Source organism: Chamaea fasciata, unplaced genomic scaffold (assembly GCF_029207755.1).
Source record: "Chamaea fasciata isolate MVZ Bird 193981 ecotype frontalis unplaced genomic scaffold, bChaFas1.0.hap1 SCAF_6, whole genome shotgun sequence".
Lineage (NCBI taxonomy): Eukaryota > Metazoa > Chordata > Aves > Passeriformes > Sylviidae > Chamaea > Chamaea fasciata.
The window spans coordinates 72992233-73017025 of NW_027094091.1; the positions used below are offsets into that span (position 1 = coordinate 72992233).

Consider the following 24793-nt stretch of genomic DNA (forward strand, 5'->3'; position numbering starts at 1 on the left):
ATACAAATGTTTTTGGCAATGTTGATAATCCTGCACCCACTTCCTACAAAAGGAAATTAATTCAAGCAAACAAACAGCATGAGTACTACCGTATGCAATCTCCTTCACTACCTGATATAAGTGTGTAAATCTGGAATACCCATTCTCTGGGTGTTTTAAAAGTAAAGCCAATCAAGAAGAGCAAAGAAAGTTTTATGCACAAAATCTTCATTGTGATTCTTAAGGTAAGTGCTCAACTGACACAATCAATCATATTTGAGAAACTTGTGTGTCACAATGTCTGCCGAGAATTACACCTACTGAAACAGAACAAACATTTAATAAAAAGGACACACTCACCAGGATATTTTGCATTTTAAAGGCCTGATGTGCACAACCTGTGCCAATGTGTAAAACTTTTAATAACATGTGGCAAGGCATACCATGATAACAAAATACAGCCCTATTAGACAAAAAACGCAGGGCACACTAACACAAGCAAGGAGAAGAACAAATCAAAAAGGAGGGGCCCCACCATTTCCTTTGCATATTTTAATTGATATCATTTATATCCTCAATGCATTCAGGTTATAACCAGGGCATTATGAAAGACTTACAGTTAATCTGATAAACAGTACAATGCAGCTTTTTGCAAAAACAGATTCTCCTGGGTTTTAGTGATTTATCAAATTAATCTTGCAGGGACTTCCTTTGGGTATAATGGATTCAGAATCTCATATTCACGGTTCATCTGTATTTCTACATGAACACCCTTATTTCCAATAGATGCTATTCCAACTCTTAACCCCTCCTGTTCTGGTTATAAAAGATTATGTGCAAAAACAAAAAGACATTAAAAATTTGGGTTTGAGAAAGAGTTTTTTTTACTACTGCATAACTACAATAGAAGTAACTCCCCTAAGCGATATTTCAAAAAGTTGTAAGAAAATTACTGTGTTTTGTATAAAAACTGAATGCTCATGAACCTATTTTATAGTCTGTATGTATGCTATCATTACATAACCCAGTGTTTAAGAAAGCTGAAGAACAGCAGGCAACTCTGACTTAATGCTGGACTGCACAAGCATTTGGTAAGAGATGCAAGAGAAAACTTTAGGGAGATATTTGGCTTGAGCCAGTGTGACTACAAAAATAAATACCCACACTAAACCAGGTTGGCTTTGTAACCATGAAAGAGATCACCCAGAGGCTTGCATTACAGCAGCTTGCAAGTGATGTGAGCAGCACAGCCTCACATCTCAGGGAAGTCAGGGCCTGCTGTGAGTCAGCCTTCCTTTCACTGACCTTTCGATGCTCCTGGAGATTTGCTGCGGAGGAACATTTCTTATTGCACACTGAACACATCAGCTTCTTCCTAGAATTTCCTGAAACAGAAACAAAATACCACCAACACCTTAAAGAAGTGCTAAGAAAGAACCTATATGTTTCCACTGAGCCTGTGACTTTTCACAGGTCATTTGACTGACATAAGACTTTCACATTTGTAACCCATTTTCAAAGTGCTCTTTATCAGGAGTTCTCTATGGGTGTCCAACAAACCAGTCACTGCTGGAATGTAAATTAAGAAAACCAGAACAGTAAAGAAAACACCTTTCAAATAGATGTTATCATACACCACCAATCCCACACGAAGAGCACAATTCACAACTGAGAACAGCTCACTTGGCAACTGAACAGCTCATTTCATCCAGAAATCAATACAGGAGTTAGTGAAGTAGTGACAAAAAAGACCTCAAGTCAAAACCATTTCCCATTTTTTTTTTTAATTTAGAAACCATTAAGCATTCTACTATAGAAAAAATCAATAATGGCCTTTAACTGAACAAAACAGGGAAATCGTATTAGCACCAGATCCTGAATTCAAATCTTGTCTAAAATGTAGTTTACAAAACAAGCTATAGGTCAGCTACCAGATATTTTCCTTCCCTCTTCACAGCTGCTTTAAAAAGTCACAGAGCACTTAACTGAGTTTATCTATTACTTACCTTGAGAGATTCATTTTAGTGCCCCACAAAGCCACCATAAACCTAACCCTTTGTTTGTAATTTAAGATGCCCATGCAAGAAAGTTCCTAGCTTAGGTAAAACACATCCACACTACACTGAACAGCAGAAACATTATAAAAGTAAAAACTTATGACAAGTGTTTTTATACACAAATAGACGCATAATATAGGAATACACTTAGTCCTTCAATGTGGAATTCATGTATCACTACATAACTGACGAAAGCTAAGCCTAAATATAACAGTGCTCATGGATGAAAAAAATTATTACTGATACCAAAAAAAGGAGATACTCTTCTGTGAGAATGATTACAGAAAGGTTTCTCTACATTGCCAGAGTTTGGCAGCAGAAAGAGACTGAAAATCTTAAAAAGCATTTCAGTGCTGTCACCATCAACTGGAGACTGTTTCCTGTGCAGTCTGGAATTCTGCTGTCCCCACACATAAAGATATTCCTTTGACACAGAGAGAGGACACACAGAGGGAGTGCAGAATGCCAGAAGTGAGATGTGTGCTGTGGACCTGAGAGCAGTATTTTTGCCCCTTCATGAGTCAGAGTGAAGTTTGAGTGAAAACTATTCACAGCACACAGATACAAAACCACTAGGGCCTAAGAGGACCAGTGGATGGTTTGGTCTGTCTTCCTGCACAACAGACGCTACAGGATTTTATGCAACCCTCATCAAGCTTAATCGTTTGATTAGGCAAAGTAAAGACATCTTATTGTGTCCTGAAAATACCAAAAAAATCAAGAACTGGCCATTTCCTGTAGCAGTTTGTGCCAGTGGTTGATTTTCCTCACTACTGAAACATTTTGCTTCATCTACTCTATGCCTAGTTTAAACTTCTCAAGATTCCTATTACATTTTCTGCAGGAGACTAATGATTCATGTGGCCCTCAGTAATTTCTCCCTGGGGGAGGAGGAATAGTAACTCTTGCAATTAAGTTACTTCTTCATTTTCTATTTGATACAAATGAATCCATTAAAAAAGAAACCAAAGACAATGTTTTCTCTGATTTGCAAATTTAAGGCTAGGACATGTCAGAGGGTTTTTTTTTCTGAAAAAACATTAAACTCTTTCTTACCACTGTGAACATTTTCTTTGTGTTTTTTTAGGGCATCCTTGCTCTTGAACCTCTTCCTGCAGCTATCTGCCTTGCATATGAACCTGGCATCCCCTCTGCACGCCTCCTTGTGCTGCTCATAACTACATGGGATAATAGAAAGAGACAAAAAAAAAAAAACCCGCATCAGGCAGTGTCTCCAGAAACCAGAGCTGTAGTAAGTACTCAGAGCTGAACACATGCTGCACTGCAGAGTTCCAAGGCCACCTCATGCATTACTTACAGCAGAGAGGAATGAAAGCATTTGAGTCCTTGCCCTGTTAGGATTCCCAAACACTACCAAGCTTTTTGGAAAGCTAACATGCAAAGGGAGGCCAACAAGGACAGGACAGCAGTCTTGTAACTCGGACACAAAACCTCGATTCTGAGCTGAAGGCAGTATTGCAAACAGAGCACTGGAAACCTCTGGAGGAGTCTCCTGGGCTGATATTCTCTGTGCACTGAAGAACACTAAGAGACAAATAAAGCAAAAAAAAAAAGTAAGGGCAACATTCTAACAACTTACACAGGCTTGCAGCAGCTATAAACCATACATAGCTTTACAAAAAGTAGATTAACAATATGTAATTAAATGCAAAATAAAAACTAATATATCTATCTAATTGTAAGAAAATACATATATAAACAAAAAAGAAAACCAGCTATGTTTCTGTGCAGAAGCAGAATTCTAAGATATACAGCTTTAGTGACAAAACAGCATACTTACACTCTCAAGGACAATAAAGATATGTTTTTAAATATCACACCTTTTATGTTTCTATTTGGTTTTTCCAACACCCAAATATTTAATTAAGCAAAAATTAACCACCGGTTTTCCTTTTTTTTTTTTTTTTTTTTTCCCTAAATCTTACTTTAATTCTGTACCAGCATCCACAGCTTGAAAATTACACCTCCTAAACTACCAAATATTCCACTGACAGAGAGCAAACTGCTGCTCTGGTCTTGTCTCCAGTGTATGACTTCAACACATTAAAAATCATCAATATTTTTGCAATTCCCATTGAATTCTACAACAAATATGAGAAATTAAGATATTAAAAGATTAAAGCAAAGGGTAAGGGTATAAATACAGATGCATAAAAATTAAAGCTTGGCTTGTGATTTGGTCAAGAGAAATATTGGATCAAATAAAATTGATTTAAATGATCCCTGAAAAAATACTCCTGTTTCTACTCACTGTCTTTGAAGAGCTTGTTTAACAGGGAATTTCTTTCCACAATTTCGGCATTTAAATTCCTTTTCCTCACTGGGTTTTTGGTGAAAAGTCTGCAGATGCTCAGCTAGGATCTCCTGGCTGGCAAAACTGGATTCACAGTTTGGGCAGCCATGGTCCTGTTTGCAGGTGAGGGGATCTGCATGATTGGAAGCAAAATCAATGTAAAGGAGAAGGTCCCAGGTTTTTTGGTTACATTAAGAGAGATTCTCTGCCAGAAACAGATTATGCAGAATGGTGGCATGAAACTCACAAAAAACCAACGTCTCTGAAGGGATTATAGACAACCCATTTTAAGTGGATTAGCATCAGCATTACTGAAAATGGATGGAAAGTATTAAGATGGGTGTGACTTAGACTGTTGGCCCAAATTAGTCATTCAATTCAATTAGAACCTCAGTGCAATTAGTCGTTCATAAATTCATCTTCATCTTTGATAAAGATGCTGAGAATTCCCCAGACAGCTCAGCTCACCTTCCTTTTCCTAGACATCTTACTTTAGGATTGGCTGAATAGCTTTATGGGAACGTTTATTTCTCTCCCACCTAAGTAAGGAGGAAGCTACCCCTCTTAGAGCAAAAGCTCAGTGTTCATACGCCTGTGTGTCAGATGAAACGAACTCTGTCTTTAGTTCAAAAATTAATGGTTACTACTTGAGAAATCCAGGCTCACTCATTCACACAGTAATTCACAAGACTGGCTGCTCCTTATAAGGCAGTGAAGTCAAACTCAAACCCAAAAAGAGATAGAAATAATGCAAGAACTCAGATTAGATCCCAGGGACCTTCCAAGTCCTCAATCCTATACAGCTAGTGTTGTAACTGTTTCTTCATTACCACTTTCAAGCCCTCAAGTTACCCTATATTTTACATATTGCTCACCTGCAATTTTTTCACCAGCTGGTTGCACTTCTTTATTGCTGCCACTGTCTTCATGTTCCTGGGTAACAGTTACTTCCTGCTCCTCCTCCTCCTCTTCTTCCATGTCACTGTCCAAGTACCCAATCAGAAGTTCTGTGTCTGTTTCAATATCTTCCACAGCCAGATAGAAAATATTTTCCCCTTCCTGTTGCAAACAGGAAATAGAGGCAATAAATAATTATGTCAGAAAAACAAAAATCTAGACAAGCATGAGACCCTAAACTAATATTATCCCTCAACTATGGAAAGGTTGGCTCCACTCCTCAGGGAGCACAACAGCCTTGTTAAGACTTCTTTCCCAGTGTGGCTGCATGGATAAGGGTGCATTTGTATTCTGCTATTTTGGGAATACTCCCCTGTCTCGCCTGTGAGACTTTTCCACTATTCCCGGCAGCTTAGACCAAGGTGGAGGTGGCATTGAAGTCCTCTCCTGCCACACTCTGCTTGACAAGAACTTCAGGGTTTGAAAATGAAATATTTGAGAATTAGAAAAACAGCAAAATGTAGATAACCAGCACAGCTTTATCTCACTCCCCAGCTGAGTGCAGGAATTCTAACACAGCCTCCAACAGCATGTTTACATAGTGCTATTTTCTCTCTCTCTCCCTCTCTCTCTCTCTCTCTCTCTCGTTAAGATTCCCAGCCTTCTCCAACAGGCTTTCACCCCTGGTCAGTTATCTTCCCTATCAAATTAGAAGGCACATCTGGAAAATGCTCTTTAAACCCTGTGCTGGTTTAAATCAGTGTAGGTCCACAAAAGGCCAAAGGATCCAGTCCCCATTCTGCACAACAGCACAAACTACATAACGATAAGCTCCAAAAGCTTCTGCATAATGCGTGCACAAGCTTCCAAATAGCTACATAAGCTAAGAAATTTGGGCTTTGACAATACTTGATTAAAGTTACCAAGGCTAGCACTATGGGGTGTGGGGAAGAATCTGCACATCTGTGCCCTAAACTGATACTCTGTAAAATAGATACACCTTTTTTCTTTCTATATGTGAACCAACTGCTTTAGGTACTGACCAAAACACAGGAGACTCATTTCTATGCAGTGAAGACTCCCAAGTTCTATCACAAATCTTCAAGCTTATCTGATTAACACCCAGAAAAGTTAACTGAAGCTTCTCTGCCCTGCATCTAGCCATATATTTTGTAACAAGCTTCCCTGAGCAAGGACAAGGTAATGATTTTTAATTTTTGTAATACACTAAGATTAACTTAAACTGTCAACAGGGATGTAGCATTCCTCGAGCTGCAGAAGGTCTGTTATATTTTACACAAGATACTGTCACACAGGAGTGAAACCTACTTAATTCAGAAAACTCGATAGAGCTACTACTTTCAAGGATGCATCACTTCTCTGTCCTTATCTCAACAGCAGCATTGGAAAACAAAAAATTATGAGGTTTTTTTTTTCTCAAGATCTATTCTGCTGTCCAGGTATCTATCAGCACACCAATCTAACCTCCGTACACACCTAAAAGTTGCTGGGTTTCATATGTCTCTGTCAAGTTGCAGAAACCTTTAATTAAGTACAGTCTAAAGCCAAAACAAATCCTCTTGACATGAGGAAAAGTAAAAGGTTTTTTCTACACTCAGCCTCTACACAGACAGGATAAAACCATTGGGGCAAATCTCCAATATATCACTGTTTAGGACAACCTTATTCTAAAAGTGAGACAACCTAATGAAGGGAAGCACATCTCTATTACTGGATTACCAAAAATAATATTGAAAATAATTTAAAAATTAAGGATTTTGAAAATTAAAAGAAAAAAAAAACAATTAAAAGTCATGTATCCCAGGCAAAAATAGCCCCAGGTACTAGGAGCTGTCAATGCTTGAGTGCTCTGGGTTACATTTGCATTGGTAAGAAATTCACTTTGGTGCCAGCCCAATCTAAACTCCTTTCTCCTCCAAGGTTAATTTGTTTGGCTTTTCCATCCAAACAAATGCTAGTAGCCAGGTATTCAGAGCACTAATTAATCAAGATAGACCCACTTGCTGTAGTAGCCCCTCAAGGCAGCATTTTGAGTGAAAGCAATGGAAGCTCTCCAGAAACCACAAAAGAATTTACACCTCTCCCTCCACCAGCAGCACCTGCATGAATCACATTAATCTATGTGCATGCAGACACAGTAAACAGTCTCTTAAATTATTTTAATAACCCTCCTGTTTCTAAGAACACATCTGCAGCCATTCCACCTGCCCAAGTGCTTAGACCACACTGGCTGTTTTCCTAACACTCATCTGCAGCAGACCACAACCTCCTCTCATATTATTCCTGGTTTATTATTCAATTATTTTTTTCTCACCTCTGCCTTCACTGTCATGTTTTACACTATAAGCCACACAGACCTGCTCAGCAAATACAGTTTTCTAACAGCCCTTGCTATCTCCTTGTTGGTCCACTGCAGGTACCTCTTCCATGCAGACTCTTGGCCTTTCCATATAGTTACACACCTTCATACCTGCTTTGTAAGAGGGAACATGGGATCACTGACAGCCCATCACACTTTCATCCAAAAGCATGAAACACTTATGTTTTCACTCGTGAAAGTTTAAAACACAGGAGGAGGAAGCGGGACAGTCTTGTGTTACCTGAGGGAGTGCAGGGCCTTTCCATCCTTCAGAGCCTGAGCAGCAGGCTCCAACCCAGCCTTCCTAATCCTTACCCACTTTGTCTCTGTGCCCTCAGTGTTACCTGACTTCCCTCTGTATCTGATTCCCTGGCAGCAAAGCAGCTCTTCAGCCTACCTGTTCTGCCAGTTCTCCCTAGCTACCTCTCCAAACAAGCACACTGCCTTTCCCAGTCCTTCCCTGCAGCTCCAGGATGTCAGGTTCGGCAGAGGTAAAACCAATACAGGCAATGTCTGAGGGCAGAAACGGCAATCCAGGAAACGTGTGGAGATGATTTCACACACGGCCCAGAATTCAGATTATACCCCATCTAAAATACAGCACCTGAAGCACACACACACAAGATCCAGAAGCCTCAGCTCTCTCTCCTGATCTATTCCTATGGTGTTATACTGCATGGCAAGGCAGAAAACCTCTGAGACACAAATGTGAGACTGAACAGAACACAAGGCTGAACTACTACAGCAATTCTGACATTTCTCCATACTGCAGTTTTTAGTAATAGCTGGCAACGAAGGCTAGAATATTTTTCCATCTGAATATTCTGTATTAGGATAGGCTTTAAGGTCCTAAAAAACCCCATGAGATAATTTAGCAGATTTTTATTTGTTTCTATCATTTCCCTTCTCAAGAAACCCACTGGTATGCACTGGATATCCCATTAAAACTTCTATTCAGAAGTTCAGGTCATCTACTGGAACGATAATAACGAACATTAATTGTTCACACTGCTCTCTCTTGTGAACCTTACTTTGCATTTGCTAACAGTGACTGTGCACTGATGAGGTGCTAATCACACGTCCTGTATGAGAGCCTTTCTTATCTGCTACCATAAGGAGGTCAACAAATTTCATCAGAAATTAAATTTTGTTTTCTTGGCACGGAAAAAAAAAATTTTTTTGTCTGGCCTCAAAATAAGCTGTAATCATTATGTCAGGAACACGTAGGCTAGTCCTCGGGGAAAAAAATCATCTCATGATGAAAAAGCAGAACAGTAATTTTAAGAAATGCTGATAAATAATTCCGATTTTTTCTGACTGCTTGCCAATTCGGATTACATCAGCAAATACCTTAAGTTAGCCTGAAACAACATTTTGTAAAGTATACATTTTGAGAAAAAAAAATTCACAGTCATGTAATTCTTACTTATGTGGGAGTGGAAATTAATTTACTGTGAAACTGAGCTGTTAAAAAAAAGCAGATAGCTAATTTCTCTAGTAATCTCCAAAAGAACAACAGCAGGAACTGGAAAGGTATTCCTGTCTCAGCTGAATCCTGTAAAGTCACAGAATGCTTCCAAAAATGAGCAATTAAACAGACTAAGACTCTTCAGCCTGAGAGAAGAGCTGTCAAATAAGAGTGAAAGTATGTAACAATTCCAAAAAATCAAAGATGGCATAGAAAAATGAAGTAACTATTCACTGCTATACCAGAACTAGGAAATCAAGTGAAATTAAGGAGTGTCTATTAGAAAAACAGAAGCATATTTCAGCATAATTAAAGCGGTGGAACTCATTACCACAGAGTGCTGCAAACGACAACTGTAAAAATGAAAAAATGAGCTGGATATATTCAGATCAACAGCAAAGACAAGAAAATTATCTTTTTTATTAATTTATCCTCAGGCACTACATGATCATCCTGTCGGATAAACAGATTGTCCAATTTCCTCTTTTCTGCTTAAATATTTTCAGCATCATGCTTCCCTTCAAACCTGTCACACTTTCATAATAATTATGTAATATTTCATGTATATTATATGATACTATTAATTTTATTGAACAATAATGTAAATGCATGATTCTCCTTTACACACACCTAAGCCCATAGCCAAGTTTGGCATGAAACACATACAGGTCTCTAAATAATTAGTCCTTAAACCTTTCAAACAGCATCAGACTCCAAGGACTTTCCTGGTCTCTCATCCTACCACTCTTATTTGTGGTATTATCTGAAGTACGAGAGTTCCCTTCTAAAAAAAAGAAGGCAGAAAAAGAAAAGCAGCTGGCTACTTTCCTCAGATCTTGCAATTCTATCACAAGACATGAAGGCCAAAGAGGAGATTAAATTAGTAAATCAGTAACAGGGAGCAAAAGGTAGGAATCCCCCAAATCTACCTGGATGGCTGCCAGGTTCTTCTGTTCCTGGGATGGAGCCTCATGGACAAACCGCAGCCAGTTCGAATGGCGTGGGTTGCTGGCATCCAGGACATAAAGGACCTCACCTTTGCTCCCACGGACCTGAAACATTTAAAAAAAAAAAAAAAAATCCCCAAGCAAAATTAACATTTTAAAAATGAATATGTCCAGGTTTTCTCCACTCAGTGGAAAAAAACCAAACCAAAACAAAACAACAAACAAACAAACAAACAAAAAAAAAACCACTTTAAAAAAAAGAATTGTGCACACAAAATACATCCATCTCCATATGTAGACTTTTTGGCTACCATTAAAGATCCATAAAATTCAGACGATTTTCAACAATTTTGACAGAATTCCAGCTTACATTGAAAAAGGGAGATAATAGAAATAAAAACTTAGTATTAACTAAGTCATAAATAAGTAATTCTTCTCTCTCAAAACATAAAGACACTGCTGTAAAATGCATCTCTCACTGCCAAAAAATCCCTGTTTGCTTCATTTTAAATAATGGATCAGTTGAATCTCCACTGATCCAGACAACAGAGAGCCATGCAAAAAGGTCGCCCAGTCACACTATTATTTCATGTGACTTATTTATATAATGAATGGATTTTATTTTCCATCTGTCAACAAGAAGTATCCAGGGCAGGTATTTCCTAAGAGCTAGGGAATTTGGCTATGTAAGATCAAAATTAGATTGTCTTTGTGGCTTTGTATATAAATTGCTCACATTCTTGCTATATTTGTTTCTAATAGAATGCAATATCATATTTCTTCAGTATGACTGTTTCAATTACCTAAACGTTTAGGGTATTATTAAAAAGACAAAAACTGTATTCTATTACAATAATAGCTGGTGACAGCACGTTGTTCTCAGATTAAGAAAAAAAAGAATTACTGTAGTTCTGCAAACAAATAAGGATCTTCAAAACTCATTACTGCTCTTCTGAAGGAAAAAGGACACATCATGAAAAGGTGCCAACATTGAAATGTTAAAAGCTCATACTTTCCAACACATGGATTAACCACAGTGAAAAGTGTCAAACCTACACATTGAAATGCACCTGGAAACAATATTACCTGACACTAAGCAATAATGGTTACCCAGAGAGGCCATGGATGTCCCATCCCTGGGAGTGTTCAAGGCCCGATGGGATTGGGCCCTGAGCAACCTGATCCCATGACTGGCATCCCTGTTCCCGGCAGGGGGGCTGGAACTGGATGGTCTTTAAGGCGCTTTTCAACCCAAACCATCCTGTGATACTGGAATAATCACCCAGTTAGTTCTACAGAGGCTTTGTGCTTTAGCGACCAAAGCACAAGTTACAGGAGCCCACCGTGCAGATCCCATAAAGGCTTCCATCAGATCTTGAATTGAATTGAATGAGAAGCAATCCAGGTCCTATTATAAAAACCATACATTACACCAGCTAACTTTTCATCATTTTTTCTTTATTTGCTTGATCCTTAAATTACAGAAGAATAATTTATATTTGCTTCAGTGATACACAGTCATCTCAGTTATGCTTTCAGAGTCTCTGCCAATCCATAAAGAGATGCCAAGCACGAAACAGTGCTTTAACACATAAGGAAACTATCGATAAAGGAATAAGATAAATCCCTTAAAAACATTCTGTATTTTCTACTGCTTTATTCACCTCATAAAGAAATAATGCTGCATTGAATATACAGATGTGAGCACAAAAAGTCAAGAAAAAGTGCAAAAACACTGTCCTTAGCATGGACTAGACTGGTGACATGAACCAATCCCTTTCTGGTTGCATGAATACGGAGTTTCCTCAATGAACTGATGGCAGTGGATCCCAAATGTAGCACTTCAAAACCAGCACCAAAAATGCATACACATATCCCCATTACGTACCTCAGACTGAGGAGACCAAGAATTATCTTCTTGAGAAGCAACACAAAAGGTGCCACTGAAGGAACTGAGTAGAATGCCTTCAATGTAAGATGAAACACATGACTGTCACCACACAGGGTGAGGTTCCATCTCAAAGCCAACCAGGAAAATTTGAATGAGGCCACATTAACAAGCACCAGAAGAGCTCAGGAACAGATGTGTCCCTGATCAACATACAAGCTCCCCATATGAAACCCTACACAGGCCTAAGTAACACCTAAGCTATGGCAATGCCCACCAGCAAGAGGCACTACTCCATCTGGCAGCCTCTCATGCTGCAATGAAATTATCCCCACATTTTCAATATACGTCCATATTTGTCACTTATGCTACTTCAAAATCATCCCAAGTGTATTGCAAATGCTGTACCATGCACACCTGGCAAGAGAAGAACAAAACTTCACTGCAAGTAAGCAGATGGCTACTTTTGGTGAAGGCGGTAAAGGCACTGCCTGCTTTCTGGAAATCACTTCCTAAACATTTCTAAATTGAAAAATCTATGTTCATCAAACAATCATGTAGAGAAAAGTACTGGTTTCTGCATTGCTTCTTTTTTGATTAGCTGAAAATATGATCTTTACTGTTGTAGCATAGAACAGCTAGGTGCAATACTTCTGCATCTTGGGTTTAGACCATCATAGAGCTCACTGCAGACTAGAAACTCATATTTTAACATTGCTGGAGAAAGCATTAAAAAAAACTCCAGCAAAAGAAAGCCGAGGCAGCAACTGCTGATTTGCTCACTCAGTAAGATGTCTGGGACAGAGACAGGACGTGACATTTTCCTTCAGCCAAAACATCCAGCAAGTTTTCCATGCTAATGAAGCTCCTCCTGGTGCAAGACATTACCTGACCCTGCCAGGGACAGAAGGGTACAGGAAGCTCACTCCCAGACTCCTGCAAACATTCGGTGGAGCTTTCAGGAGCAGGGTTGAACTTCCCTTTCTCTGGAATGACACCCAAACCTCCCTAAGCAAACGGTGTGTGATCTTCTGCAGTAAGTTCAGACTGGAATACAAACACCTAAGCCCAGCAACACACGCTTTTCAACCCTTTAAATATATCCCGTAACTGAAGGTGGGAGGCTAACACTCTCAGCTGCTTTCAGGAATAGATCCTTCTCATCACCAAAACCAAAAGATCATTAATGGGCCCCCTCCAAAAGTCATTAAAATTAACACAAACTCATACATTTAACATGGAAAAAGATGACTAAAACAAGTTTTAACAGAGTTGATTATAACAACATTAATAACTATTCTGGACACCTATCTATCCCATTTGAGAATAATTTACTAAAATTGAAATTCCAGGACACAGACTTGCAGTTGAGATAGTACACCAATTCCTGATTTGTGTAAAAGCCCAAATCATTTAAGAAATGAGAATAACAAAAGCATTTCTGAAAATTAAACAAATATTCACCCAAAAACATTTAAAAGCAAACAGTTTTCAATGTAAATAGTATTTGAGGAACAGTGACTGGGAAGGAAGCCTTCATACAGAAAAAACAAAAGACTATATTGTTCAGAACTAGATTTATAATATTATATTCACCTTTTCAGCAAACACAGAATTCATCTAATTAAGATTTATTTTATCATGAATCTATGGACATTATTTGACTGAATTCCTTGTGTGTAAGAGCCTTCCTATGCCAGAAGCACATTTTATAGGCAAGATATCAAAGAAAGAGGAAAAAAAAAAGAAGAAAGCCACTAAAACACACCAAGCCTAACATGCTTGACTTCTTATACCTCAATCCTAAACACCAAAGCTCTGATCTGAAGCTGGCTGCAGCCAATAGCAGATTTTCTGTTGCCTTCACTAGTTTTCAGGAAGGCTTATTTAACTGAAAACAACTGTCACAGCAAAAGTGATGAGAGTTAAGCAGTAGAAATGTAAGTTCATTTCATTTTCTTATATAAATAAACACAAACACTGGCTTCCATTGAAAAACTGATTTCTGATCTCTATGGTTTTAATGTAACAATGAAGAAAACATGATCCTGGCAGACAGACAGAAACCCAACCTGAAATATCTAACATTCAGCATTACATGGCGTATTATGTTCCATCCAACCCTGACCAACATTTCTTCATGCTATGTCAGAGGATTTGAAGAAGGACAAAATCTTTCCAGCCCTCCCTGTTTCAACGTTTGCCAAAATCATCACCAGAAGTACATGCCTGCCACAATCCAATAGGAGTGAAATGAATTCCCCTTTCTTGGTTGAGGATAATGAAGAAAAGGAACTGAACATACATAAATGAACTGGTATCTTCCCTTCACAAAGGCACATCTGAGCCTCCAGAGCAAAAACATCTGTGAACTTTTAATACCTGAAGATTATTCCCTGCTTGCCTTTAAGCACTTGCTTCTCCAGCAAATACACACAGTTCAAAGCTGCTATGCCAAGTTTACTAATACATACAAAGAAATATTTAACCAAGGTGTGAGTGGGATACTAAGAGTAAGAACAGAACTCCCAATTCATCACCAGCAACAAGCTGTGCCCTTCACCAGCACAACACTCAGAGAGCTGGGGGATACACAGAGGTGTTTTTATAACAGAAAGAAAGAGAAAGCACAAAGCCATTTTGGACATTTTTTTGGCTTTTTATTATCACTCTTAACTAAATGGTTGCCACAGGTTTGTTTGGGGTTTTTTTTTTTTTTTTTTTCCTTTCACACTATTCATGAATAAAATATTTCAGCCTGTAGCTCTTTACAAAGATAACAGCAAGATCAAAGATGCTTCCCACCCGCTGGAATCTTCCACTTCCCTGGAATCTGTTGAATGAGCAAGTATAAACCTTTGATTTCTTCACAACTATGCATGTTACAGGCAGAGTAATAGCATTCTGCTATATTTCATTAAAAGAGAAACTCTTAACATCACCAGGATTTTACTGAACAAAATCACTGAGCTCAATCAATCTTTTGGGTGCCACTTATCCCCTGAGACCAAAAGAGACCATAACGTGTGCAATTCCGTCCCAAAGTGATGCCTTGGAGATGCCAACTCACAGTGCTGGTCTGGGAGAAAAAGGAATGGCCTGATCAAAGCAGACCACACCACAGAGCACTACTCTGCACAACTAGAAATGCATGTGGCAAACTTCCTCACAGAAAAACATTCCATAAAATTGAAGCCTGGATCCCAGGCATCACATGCCAAAGAAAGAAATGTTGCACTAATGCCCATTTTTTTTTCCTTGACTTAAAAAAGCCTCTAACTGCTTGAGCCTTCTTTCTGAAGGTGGTCTCTCTATAAACATTTTTTTTTGACTGCCATCAGACTGTGAAGTCAGGCTTCAGTGTGCCTCCCTCCAATAGCCTTCAAATTAATTATTTTTAATATCTTTGGTACAGCTGACTACACACAAACTTGGCCAGTTTCTGTGCGTGCCTCCCACAGGCTCTGGAATAACCATCTACTTGAGCTGTTCAAGTCTTACTCTCTGCATTCCTGGTCTCAATTTTCAACTTCAGACTACTCCCAGCATGATTTAAATTATATTATAAAGCTCACGTTCAGATCAACTTCAGTAAACATGAACAACTTGGGTTAAAACATTCAGGAAGTCATAAAATTTGGTATGCAGGAATCTTTTCAAGGCTCTCAAAACTAGGTTACAGTAAGATATTATGAAATGATTTTAAAACAGCTCATAAAATCTCATTTTCTGATTTGCTGTCAACGGGGTCACATTAGTGTCACCAATAAGTACATGTATTTGCCTGTTCTTTTCTGTCGTGCAGAAACAGATAAATTTCGTTTAAGCACGAGCAGTGAGGAATCTGGAAAATCATAAAGCTTTCCAACAAACCTAAAGGCCTTCTCATTGCTGTAATCCACCCACTGTCCTTTCTGAAAACTTGTTCTAGCACAAGCATGTTACTGACTTAAAACAACCTGCAGAAACATCAGGAAGAGGCAAGGGAGTCAGGGCACAATAACACGTGCTGTGCTCAGCAAACATCTGTAACAAAGGCACATTGTATTGCTCTGTTTTCATCTGGGAACTGAGGGAGATGAAACTGGTTGCTCTGAGTTGCTCTCTCCCCAAAAGGGAAAAGGGAACAAATTGTCCACACCTCTTCTCTGGGAAAGAGCATTTAGATTAAAACAGACAAAAGAAAGGGAAAGGGAGAAAACAGGGCTTCACAGGCTGGAGTTAGCACCCACCTAGGAATACTTCACCACTGACGATATTTCTACTGAGTTTGGGTAAAAAGAGATGGGCTTTCAACACTCTCAGCCATCATTCTAGTGCATGGAATCTATCTGTAGCTCTGCTAAGGCTGCATCAATACTCTGCTTTCTTCATAAGCTGCTCAGTGATGTTAATGCCAGAGATTTTTCAAATAAACATGTATTTTGTGGTAAATGCACTGATAGTGCTTTAAGCCAGATGTCAAACAAGCTTTCTTTGTACAGTCCTCCTTCCACCTCTAACCACAGAAAGGTAAAACAGTAAGAAATGCGTCCCCTCCTCAGAGTAAAAGAAGACTAAGTGTGCAGTCAATAGAAACCGCTTGGCTGAGGAGAAAAAAAAAAAAAAAAAAAAAAAAAAAGAAAGAAGAAATTCTGCTCTAAGACCTACAGCAGCAAATAAAGATTACAAAGACAGAAGAGAGGCACCAGAAAGAAGGCATTTTTAACAAGTTGGAAATGCTGTTATTGCCAGTGTTTTTCAGTCAGTATAATCTCAACTGGTAAACTCAGATTTTACTTCAGGCACACACAGGTACAGCAGGAGCTAGGATGGGTTATGTACCTAATTACAAGAACTAATGTATAAACTGCTGTTCCTGCCTAATGCATACAGAAAACAAAAAGCTGCCCACAGCCCCAGGCTTCTACTTTGCTCAAGACTGCACACTTACTCATTGCACTAAAAACTGCTAAAATTTTAAAACTTAGCTTACATAATTTGCCAAATCCCAACAAAAGTGTTACACCAGGAAATTCATATTACAGCAGAAGAAAGCCATAAGCTGGTACCTGTTCAACAGCATGAATCAGTATCTCTGTAACTTACAATCGGCTTCCCAATTCAAACTATTTTATTTTTTCTAATTATGTTCACGTTTTAATGGCTTTTCACAGTGCTAATATATTTGTATTTGGCTTGACCTGATGTTTTTTCACACTACATTGATTAGAAACCATCATTTGCTTTTTCTTTAAAGAAGTCAATCCTCCTCCACCCAGGCAGCACAATTTAAAAGTACTAAACCTCACTACAGGATCGTTAAGCTGTGAAAAAAAACAGAAAGGATTTGTTACAGTAAAACTTAATTCTGAGAGCACTTTTTGCAAGGTGTGATGTCACTTTACTCACTTCCCACATGAGCCTGCAGTCTGTGCTCTCATCCAGATCCTGCGGCATTCGCTTCTCCCCTGCAAAGGGCCCAAACTTTTCACCCTAAGGAATAATTATAAAAGGAAAAGAATCAGTAGGGGGAAAAAGGAAAAAGGCTAGTGAATCACCAAACTCCAGGAGAGGAGTCATTTTTAGCTTCAAACACAAAAGGAGAGTTTTCCTTTATTGTCCTACTATTTGCCAAGGAGGCGCACATCCTTGAGGGTTCACCTCGAAGCTCTTTCCCATTCTTCTCATACTTCGAAGAATCCCATAAAACCATACCTTCCCTCTGCATGCTTATTTCTCCTTTGGGAAGCAGGATTTTTCCTTATCTTAAACAAGGCTGAAATTTACAAGGCAAATTTCTTACATTTCTAATAAAATTTTCAGGAAGCACCTTGCAACAGGCATCCAACTAAAACAAAGAACTTGGCAAGCACCATGTTTACATTGGAATTATTTGTGAGATTATTTGCAATGCTATTTTTCGAAGTGCCACAAATCAAAAAACTGAATAACTGAGGGCTTGATCATACAGAGAGATTTTTTTAAAAATGTAAGGGAGTATGCACGTGCTTATAAATTAATTTGAGCCATCACAAACAAAGTTAAAATGTTCTACCACCTGCTAGTCATAACACCCTCTGTGAAAGCATCCATGTTCTTCCAAAAGTATTTGGTGTCGAGGTTTCTTTCCTGCACAGATGTCACAGAAGCAGCAGGGTAAAATAATCAAACAGGACTTTCCTCTCCCACAGGCTCAACTTCCCCCCATACACACTGCCCTGTCCCTATTGGCGGGGACAGGCCCTAAAACCTGGAATGCAGGATGCTGTGTTCCTCCAGGCAGCATCCAGATCCAAAAGCACTTACTCTTCCAAGTATTAGAAATTTTAAGTGTGTATTGAAAAGCAACTTTGGTGTTTCTTTTAAAAACAACAGTATTTTGGTTTAAAAAAGTATTCATCTTGTCCACATATATCCCTTCCTGCAGGCACATTCCATATTCCCAGCAATAGCCTGCTACGTGCTTTCCTTCTTGCTTAGTTTTTACAGATTGCCTACGGGAAAAGAGAAAAAAGTGGAATGGAAAACATCCAATACTGCCCCTCCTGGAAATAGGAAATCAATTAAAAAAAACCGAAAAAAAACCGAAAAAAAAAAAAAAAGAAAAAAAAAGAAGAAGAAAAAAAAAAAAAAAAAAAAAAAAACAAAAAAACCACTTGTATTTAAAATTAAACCTGAAGTGGTAATAAACAAAAGGAAAAGAAAACTGGCATTGCAGAATGAGGCAACAGAACTGAGGGACAAATTTCTAAATGTGCACAACAAATATTTCACTTCAAGGAGCAGCAAAGCAGAAGGTAAAAACACAAGAGCAGAAGTCAGCAACTGGAGCCCAGAGCAACAAAGGAGCCAGACAGGGGCAGTGACAGTAAAAACTGGCACTCTGGGGCTTCCCACCCTTACTTCTCATTGATTTCCATACCTCCCTTAATCATTTTGCTGATAAATAATGTCAGAGTTCTTCCCTTGCCAGTTTTTCAAATCCTGGGATTTAAGACTCAGGCTGAAACTTCCTCCTTCTCTTACTTCATCAGCAAAGAAGGTGGAAATGGGTGAATACAGCTGTATGTGTACAGCACCTACAGTGTTCATTTCACTGAGGCCCATAGCACTGCTGGGATGAAGCACAGGAACAGCTCAGAACAAGAAACACCACACATCATTCCCATCTCAGTACTCCAAACCAGGAAATCTCTACTGCAATGTTCAACTATTGAAGACCTTCTGGAAGCTAGAACAACAGCAAAAGCAACAAATCCACCTCTGAACACAGAGTAAACATTACATAAGCTGCAGGTGATGCACATTTCTAAGCACTTTTTATGGCTTCTCAAATTCTGGGGGGAAACCAAAACCTGATGTCTTGGTCCATGGGGATAAGTGTAATTATTTGTTTAGCCTTTCAGAACATTTTCTTCACATATACATATACGCACACACAAACACATTATTTCTGGTTAATAAACATGTTGTTATATGCCAACATACATTAATCAAAAACATACTCAAAAACCACACCATTCCCTCTGATCAATACAAGTGAGGCATACATCACAGTCAGAAGGCAGAGAAAGTATTCAGTACATGAAAGCACATTCTTCCAATGCTGAAAAAGCTATTTTCAACAGTTGCTTCCCAAAAAGCAGCAGTGACTAATTTTACAGTGGCAGCAAAACACTGAGAAACGCAATGGCTCTCTGATGATTACAGAGAGCCTCATGATGTGAGTGCTCTGCAGCCTGAGGACAGCTCATGGAAAACAGAAGGTACACGGGAATCACAGCTTCGTTACGGTAACAAAACGCTCCCAAGTTTCATTATTACAGACAGAATCTTGAAAGCTCCGCACGCCTGAAGGTGCACAAGCAGATGGCAGGCAGCAGAAGTTCAGAATGCATTATTACCAAAACTTCACTAATAGCAGAATTTTCAGAGGCCTCCACAACACTTTTGAAGCTGGTACTGCAATTTCAGACTATAAGATCATCCAGGTTTTTTTTCTTTTACTTTCAGTTCAGACAACTGCAATTGTGTGGCAGGAACAGAGAGAAAACAGTGCAGTATTTCCTACCCAGCACCTTAGGTCTTACTTCACAATAAAGTGTCACATTCAACACCTCCTCCCAATCCCAAAACTCCACGGAATTAATCTAACACCTATAAACTACTCTTTATCACAGCCACGAAGTGTGGTACTCTTGCCTCATTAACTAGACAGGGGAACAAGCTAAGAGCACTTCAGGTGTGAATTTTCTTTCCATGGAAGAGTAAAATGAAGTCTGTCTGCGTCTGATGTACCCACCTGTGTCATTTACACACCCACCCTTCTCCCAACAGAGAACATCCTTTTTAGGTCCTCAACAAATTTTAGGAGTATGTTTTAAAAAACCACAGAGCAACTCAAGAGTTGGTTCCTCTGCCTGTTCTTTTGACCAGGGCTTTGCACACCACAGCTGTCTGTGCTACCAGCACAGGGGACTCACTGCCAAAGGGCAGGTCTGTAACCAACACTGTCACCAGACACTCCAAACTACAAACAGATCCTACTATTGCCTTTACCTTCTGCAGTGCTCACCAAGTACACACCGCACTTGCAACGCTTCTTCTAGGTGCTTGCACAGCTCTGACCTCACACACTTTGTTTGCCTGTACGAAGTCCATAAATAAGGTGGAATAATTCAGGCAGGAAAATTCTCTATTTGTCCCAGCATGCAGCTCTAATGGTTCAATTGCCAACATGTAAAGGACAGAAGCTCAGAGCCCCACAGCTCCGAACTGGGCATTCTGATTCCCATGAGTTTCACTCCAGAGCTCGCTCAGAGTCTAGGGATTAATGCTAATACTGAACAACCTTCCTTGCTGTGTGAACACACAAAATTCTCAAATCAAACTTCGGCAGAGAAGTTTTAAAGAACTAAACCAAATGATATAAAAGTGTTCCCTTTTCAGCCCCCCTCCCCCCCTTAACATGCAGGGACACCGTAAAAATGTGAGACCTCCACCCCACCGTGTCTAAGTCCCGTTGATGACACCACTGAAAAGTTGGGGAAAAAAATCAGAGCCAAAACGAGGACAAAGATGGAAAGGGAAACGTACAACACAGAAAAGTGTACACTAATGATAGGTTCACAGTTTCGGTATGCCTTTAAGTGTCCCAACAAGGCACCTGGACAGTCTCAGCTGGAATTTCATATGATCAAGAGACTTGCAGTTATGAGGTGTGAAGAGGCATCACCTGGTTGGGCTATGAGACTCGGTTCGGCTGAATAACATCGTTCGGGGGCCCGGCTTCATTATGCCTAAAAAAGGAATTAAACCGTGGCCCCGTCGAGCCCGGGAAGCCATGAGGGGGGTGACAGGAGCCCGAGAACTCCGGACGGCCCCCCCCTCCCCTCAGAGCGCGGCCCCTCAGGGAGGCGGTGCCGCCCGGCGGAGCTCTGCCCTCACAACTGGGCCAGACACGCAAACCAAGATTTTTGTTTTTTGGGGTTTTTTTTTTTGGTAACAATTAATTAGTTTTCTTTTAAAAATCACAAAACGGGGAAAATACAATTACTCAGAGCAAAACCTCCGCCGGCCCCCACGCCCCTTCCCGCCTGAGGCGGCAGCACCCCGGAAGGCTCCTTGTACCGGGAGCGGGGAGCGGGCGGGCGGTGCCTCCCGTGAGCAGAGGGAGCCCGGGCGGGCACAGCGCGGCTGAGACGAACTTGGAGCGGGGCAGAGGGGCGGGAGAGCCGCCCAACTCCCCGGTGATACGTGGCATCCGCTCCCCGCCGGGCCGGGCCGGGCCAGGCCGTTCCCCCGCCATCACCCACCTTCTTCACTCTGCGGGCGGTGTAGAGCCCCATCCCGTCCTGCACCCGGGACGACTTCAGGGCGAACCTATCCGGCACGTACATGCCCAGCATTTTTGCACCGAACTCGGGCCCCGCCGCCTGCTACCGGGGAGAAGGAAAAGGCTTACGCGGGACTTCCATCCCACCGGGAGCGGCGAGCTGTCCGGGGGAGGCGGCAGGAAGAGGGGCTGGATGCGGGGCTCCCCCGGCTCTGAGGGGAGGGGCCAGCCCGCGCCACGGGGCGGGGCGGCCGCAGGGGGCGCGCGCGCCCGGCGGGGCAGTGGCGGCAGTGGCGCCATGGCGGCGGTGGCGTCGTCGTGAGGGGAGGGTGGCGGGCGGGAGCGTCCCGGTCGGATTTATTCCCCTTTCTTTTTGTGTTCCGCCAATGCGGGAGGGCAGCTTCGCTTCGATACCAAGTAATCCTTCACGTTCGGGGGTTGGTTTCGAGGGAACGCGTATCTGAAGGCAGAAATTGAGCATCCTTGCGGACACGCAAACATGACGCTTTTTGTCTAAAAAAAACACCATTCTGTATATTCTTACAACATACCGGCAGAAGCATGGTTTTCTGCCTAAAACTAGACGCAATGTGGTCGAACTGGGACGAAAAGTTCGACTTCCACCAGGTTACTAAATCACACCAGTGCTCTTTCATAAAACTACAATATACATTATATATATGCACAATATTACGTTGACCTTCTAGAAAGCTGAATAGTTTTCTTGGGGATTTTTGGGATTTTCCTTGATGCCATACTAATTGTTGCTCTCTAAACTGAAGTGGTGGTGTAGCTAGAAAAGGGATTCGGTTATATCTGATTATGGAATTAAAAATGAGTATGAAGGCATGCAAGGCAAGCAGAAGGAAAAATAAGAAAAGGAGAAAAACTATTTATAGACATAATTTTAAATTGGGCTGCTAATGATAATAATTAAACCACTGGAGCGTAATGTCTTTTCTCTCTACCTCGTTACTTTAACAGATGTATGAATAGTAGACATTAAATATTAAAAGCTCGTAGTTTTCCCTCAAAGTATCAGAAAAATTCTATGTTGGTGTCATTTGGAAGGAACGAAACAAATGTCCTGAATTTTAGTTACCACATGCCAGATCATCGTGAAAGTGCTTTGAATGGGTTGGATTCCTGGCCATCCATAGGTGGACATTTAGGGAAAATTTTAATTTAACAATCAGGTCTATCTGAAGATGAAGCTCCCTTTGACTATATTTTGCTCCCTTATCTATTTGCACACAATGGCTTTTTGTGCTTAGCATCTATGGTGTTTTGGTTTAGCTATCATAAAGCTTCATAAGAAAAATAAATATTTACAAATGTTATAAATGACCAGCCAATTTCAAAAATATAAGGATTTATTAAAATTTGACAGGAAAAAAAAGACTTAAAGCCACAAGCAAAATACAGTTCCGATGCCAGCAATCAGCGCTGTGTTGGAAACACGGATCTGGCCGCTCTGGCAGCGAATCCCCCTTGGTTCACAATTTTGGTTTCATACAGTTTTTCTGGTTTGCACAATCTATTGCTTCATCGGTCTTTGTTTCACTGGTCCTTGATGCATATTTGTTATAAATGGCAGGAAACACAGTTTCCTCCTTGAAATGCCTTTATTAATAAACAGGGTCTCGAGGGGTGGCCTACGCCGCTGCTGCTCCCTTTCGTCCACACCGCTGAGGAGGAGGTGCAATCCACTTTGCTGCTCGTGCTGCAGAGCGGGAGTTCTTGCCTCGCAGGGGTTCCGAAAAACTCTCTTGGCACATGGAGTCCAGGTGTGTCTTGCTCTTTAAGTACTTTAGAAGTTATGGTGAGATACAAAAGCCTATGAAAACCCTCGGCATAAATACCCTTGTGTATGGTTAGTCCAGTGCTGTCCTTGGCAGATTTAAACTTTGAGTTGGCTCGTTTTGGCCAGGGGCTCTTTGTGTTGATAGGGTCCCATCATGCAGCTGGGCTCTTTTAATTCCCATAAGGGTGGCAGCAGCAGCCTGACTGACAGGCCGCTTGTCAGCAGGAAGTAGGAAGAGGATCTGACAGGAAGCGGAGCAAGCAGGGAACAAGCCAATGGGACGGGCTGGGTACAGGCAGGGTGCAGGCAGGTAAAGCAGCAGCAGAAATGGAGAGCGGTGATGCCAGGGAGCGGTGATGCCAGGGAACAGTGATGCCAGGGAGCGGTGATGCCAGGGAGCGGTGATGCCAGGGAGCGGTGATGCCAGGGAGCAGCAACAACTTGACTCGATGGAAAGGCTAAGTGGGATTTTGGGGTAAGGGATACAAAGTGGACAAAACTGCCAAACAGCATTATAACTCTTGAACTAAATGTAACAAAACATTACAACTCTATAACCAACAACTTATAACTTCATCACAATTCTTATTTATCACATATTCATTTGGTTCCTTTTCTGGTTGCTGGTCAGTCCGGTGAATAGTTTTTTTTCCGGAGAGGACTAGGTCTGGGCTTACGGGAATCCAGTATTCAGATGTACATCCTTGACGAGATAGAGGAGATTGATATCAGGTGTTGGTTGATCACTGGGCCAATGACCGCTGATGGCGGTGCTTAGCTCCGTCTCCCATGGAAGCCACGGTCCTTTCTCTCGAGAGTGGGCAATTCCCAGATTCCTGGCAGAGGCAGTCCTTCCAGGAATGTAACATTCCTTAAACTTAAAAATACGGGTTTATACAGCATATCATGATAAACACGAATTAATTTCCAAATATCTACCTGTAGTAGATGTAGTGTAGAAATTCGCGTATAAAATATTGTACGTGATAAATTTGAAATTGTCATTGTAAGATTGGATACCCAAAAGCTGTTCAAGGCGTCTCCGAAATTCCAAGGCCCATTGTACAACTGTGAAATGGCAGAATTTGCAACAGAAATGGCAAGGCTGAGCGGGAGATGCCCCATTCATCAAGGGTGGACCTCCACTTCACGGCTGATCAACATCTGGTATCAATCTTGGTGGAGGAGGTCTGGAGATTGAACAGATCAGCATCCCAATGCGAGGTTCCCGGAACACCTTTC

The 24793-nt window shown here is 40.7% G+C and overlaps 1 protein-coding gene across 3 annotated transcripts in view; it reads right to left on the reverse strand.

The window, feature by feature from the left end:
• Positions 1 to 21928, reverse strand: part of PRDM5 (PR/SET domain 5) — a 59532-nt gene extending 37604 nt beyond the window's left edge. For 2 of the 3 annotated variants that reach the window (XM_066184884.1, XM_066184883.1), the window contains exons 1-8: positions 21728 to 21928; positions 17322 to 17405; positions 10025 to 10147; positions 5226 to 5409; positions 4309 to 4483; positions 3489 to 3581; positions 3093 to 3214; positions 1285 to 1364 (exon numbers count right to left, since the gene is read on the reverse strand). In XM_066184884.1, the coding sequence (XP_066040981.1) occupies positions 1285 to 1364; positions 3093 to 3214; positions 3489 to 3581; positions 4309 to 4483; positions 5226 to 5409; positions 10025 to 10147; positions 17322 to 17405; positions 21728 to 21820 (954 nt within the window). In that variant the 5' untranslated portion in view covers positions 21821 to 21928. Of the gene's footprint in view, positions 1 to 1284; positions 1365 to 3092; positions 3215 to 3488; positions 3582 to 4308; positions 4484 to 5225; positions 5410 to 10024; positions 10148 to 17321; positions 17406 to 21147; positions 21169 to 21727 lie in introns of those variants that run through there. The other variant, XM_066184885.1, reaches the window with a different exon arrangement.
• Positions 21929 to 24793: the final 2865 nt, after the last annotated feature.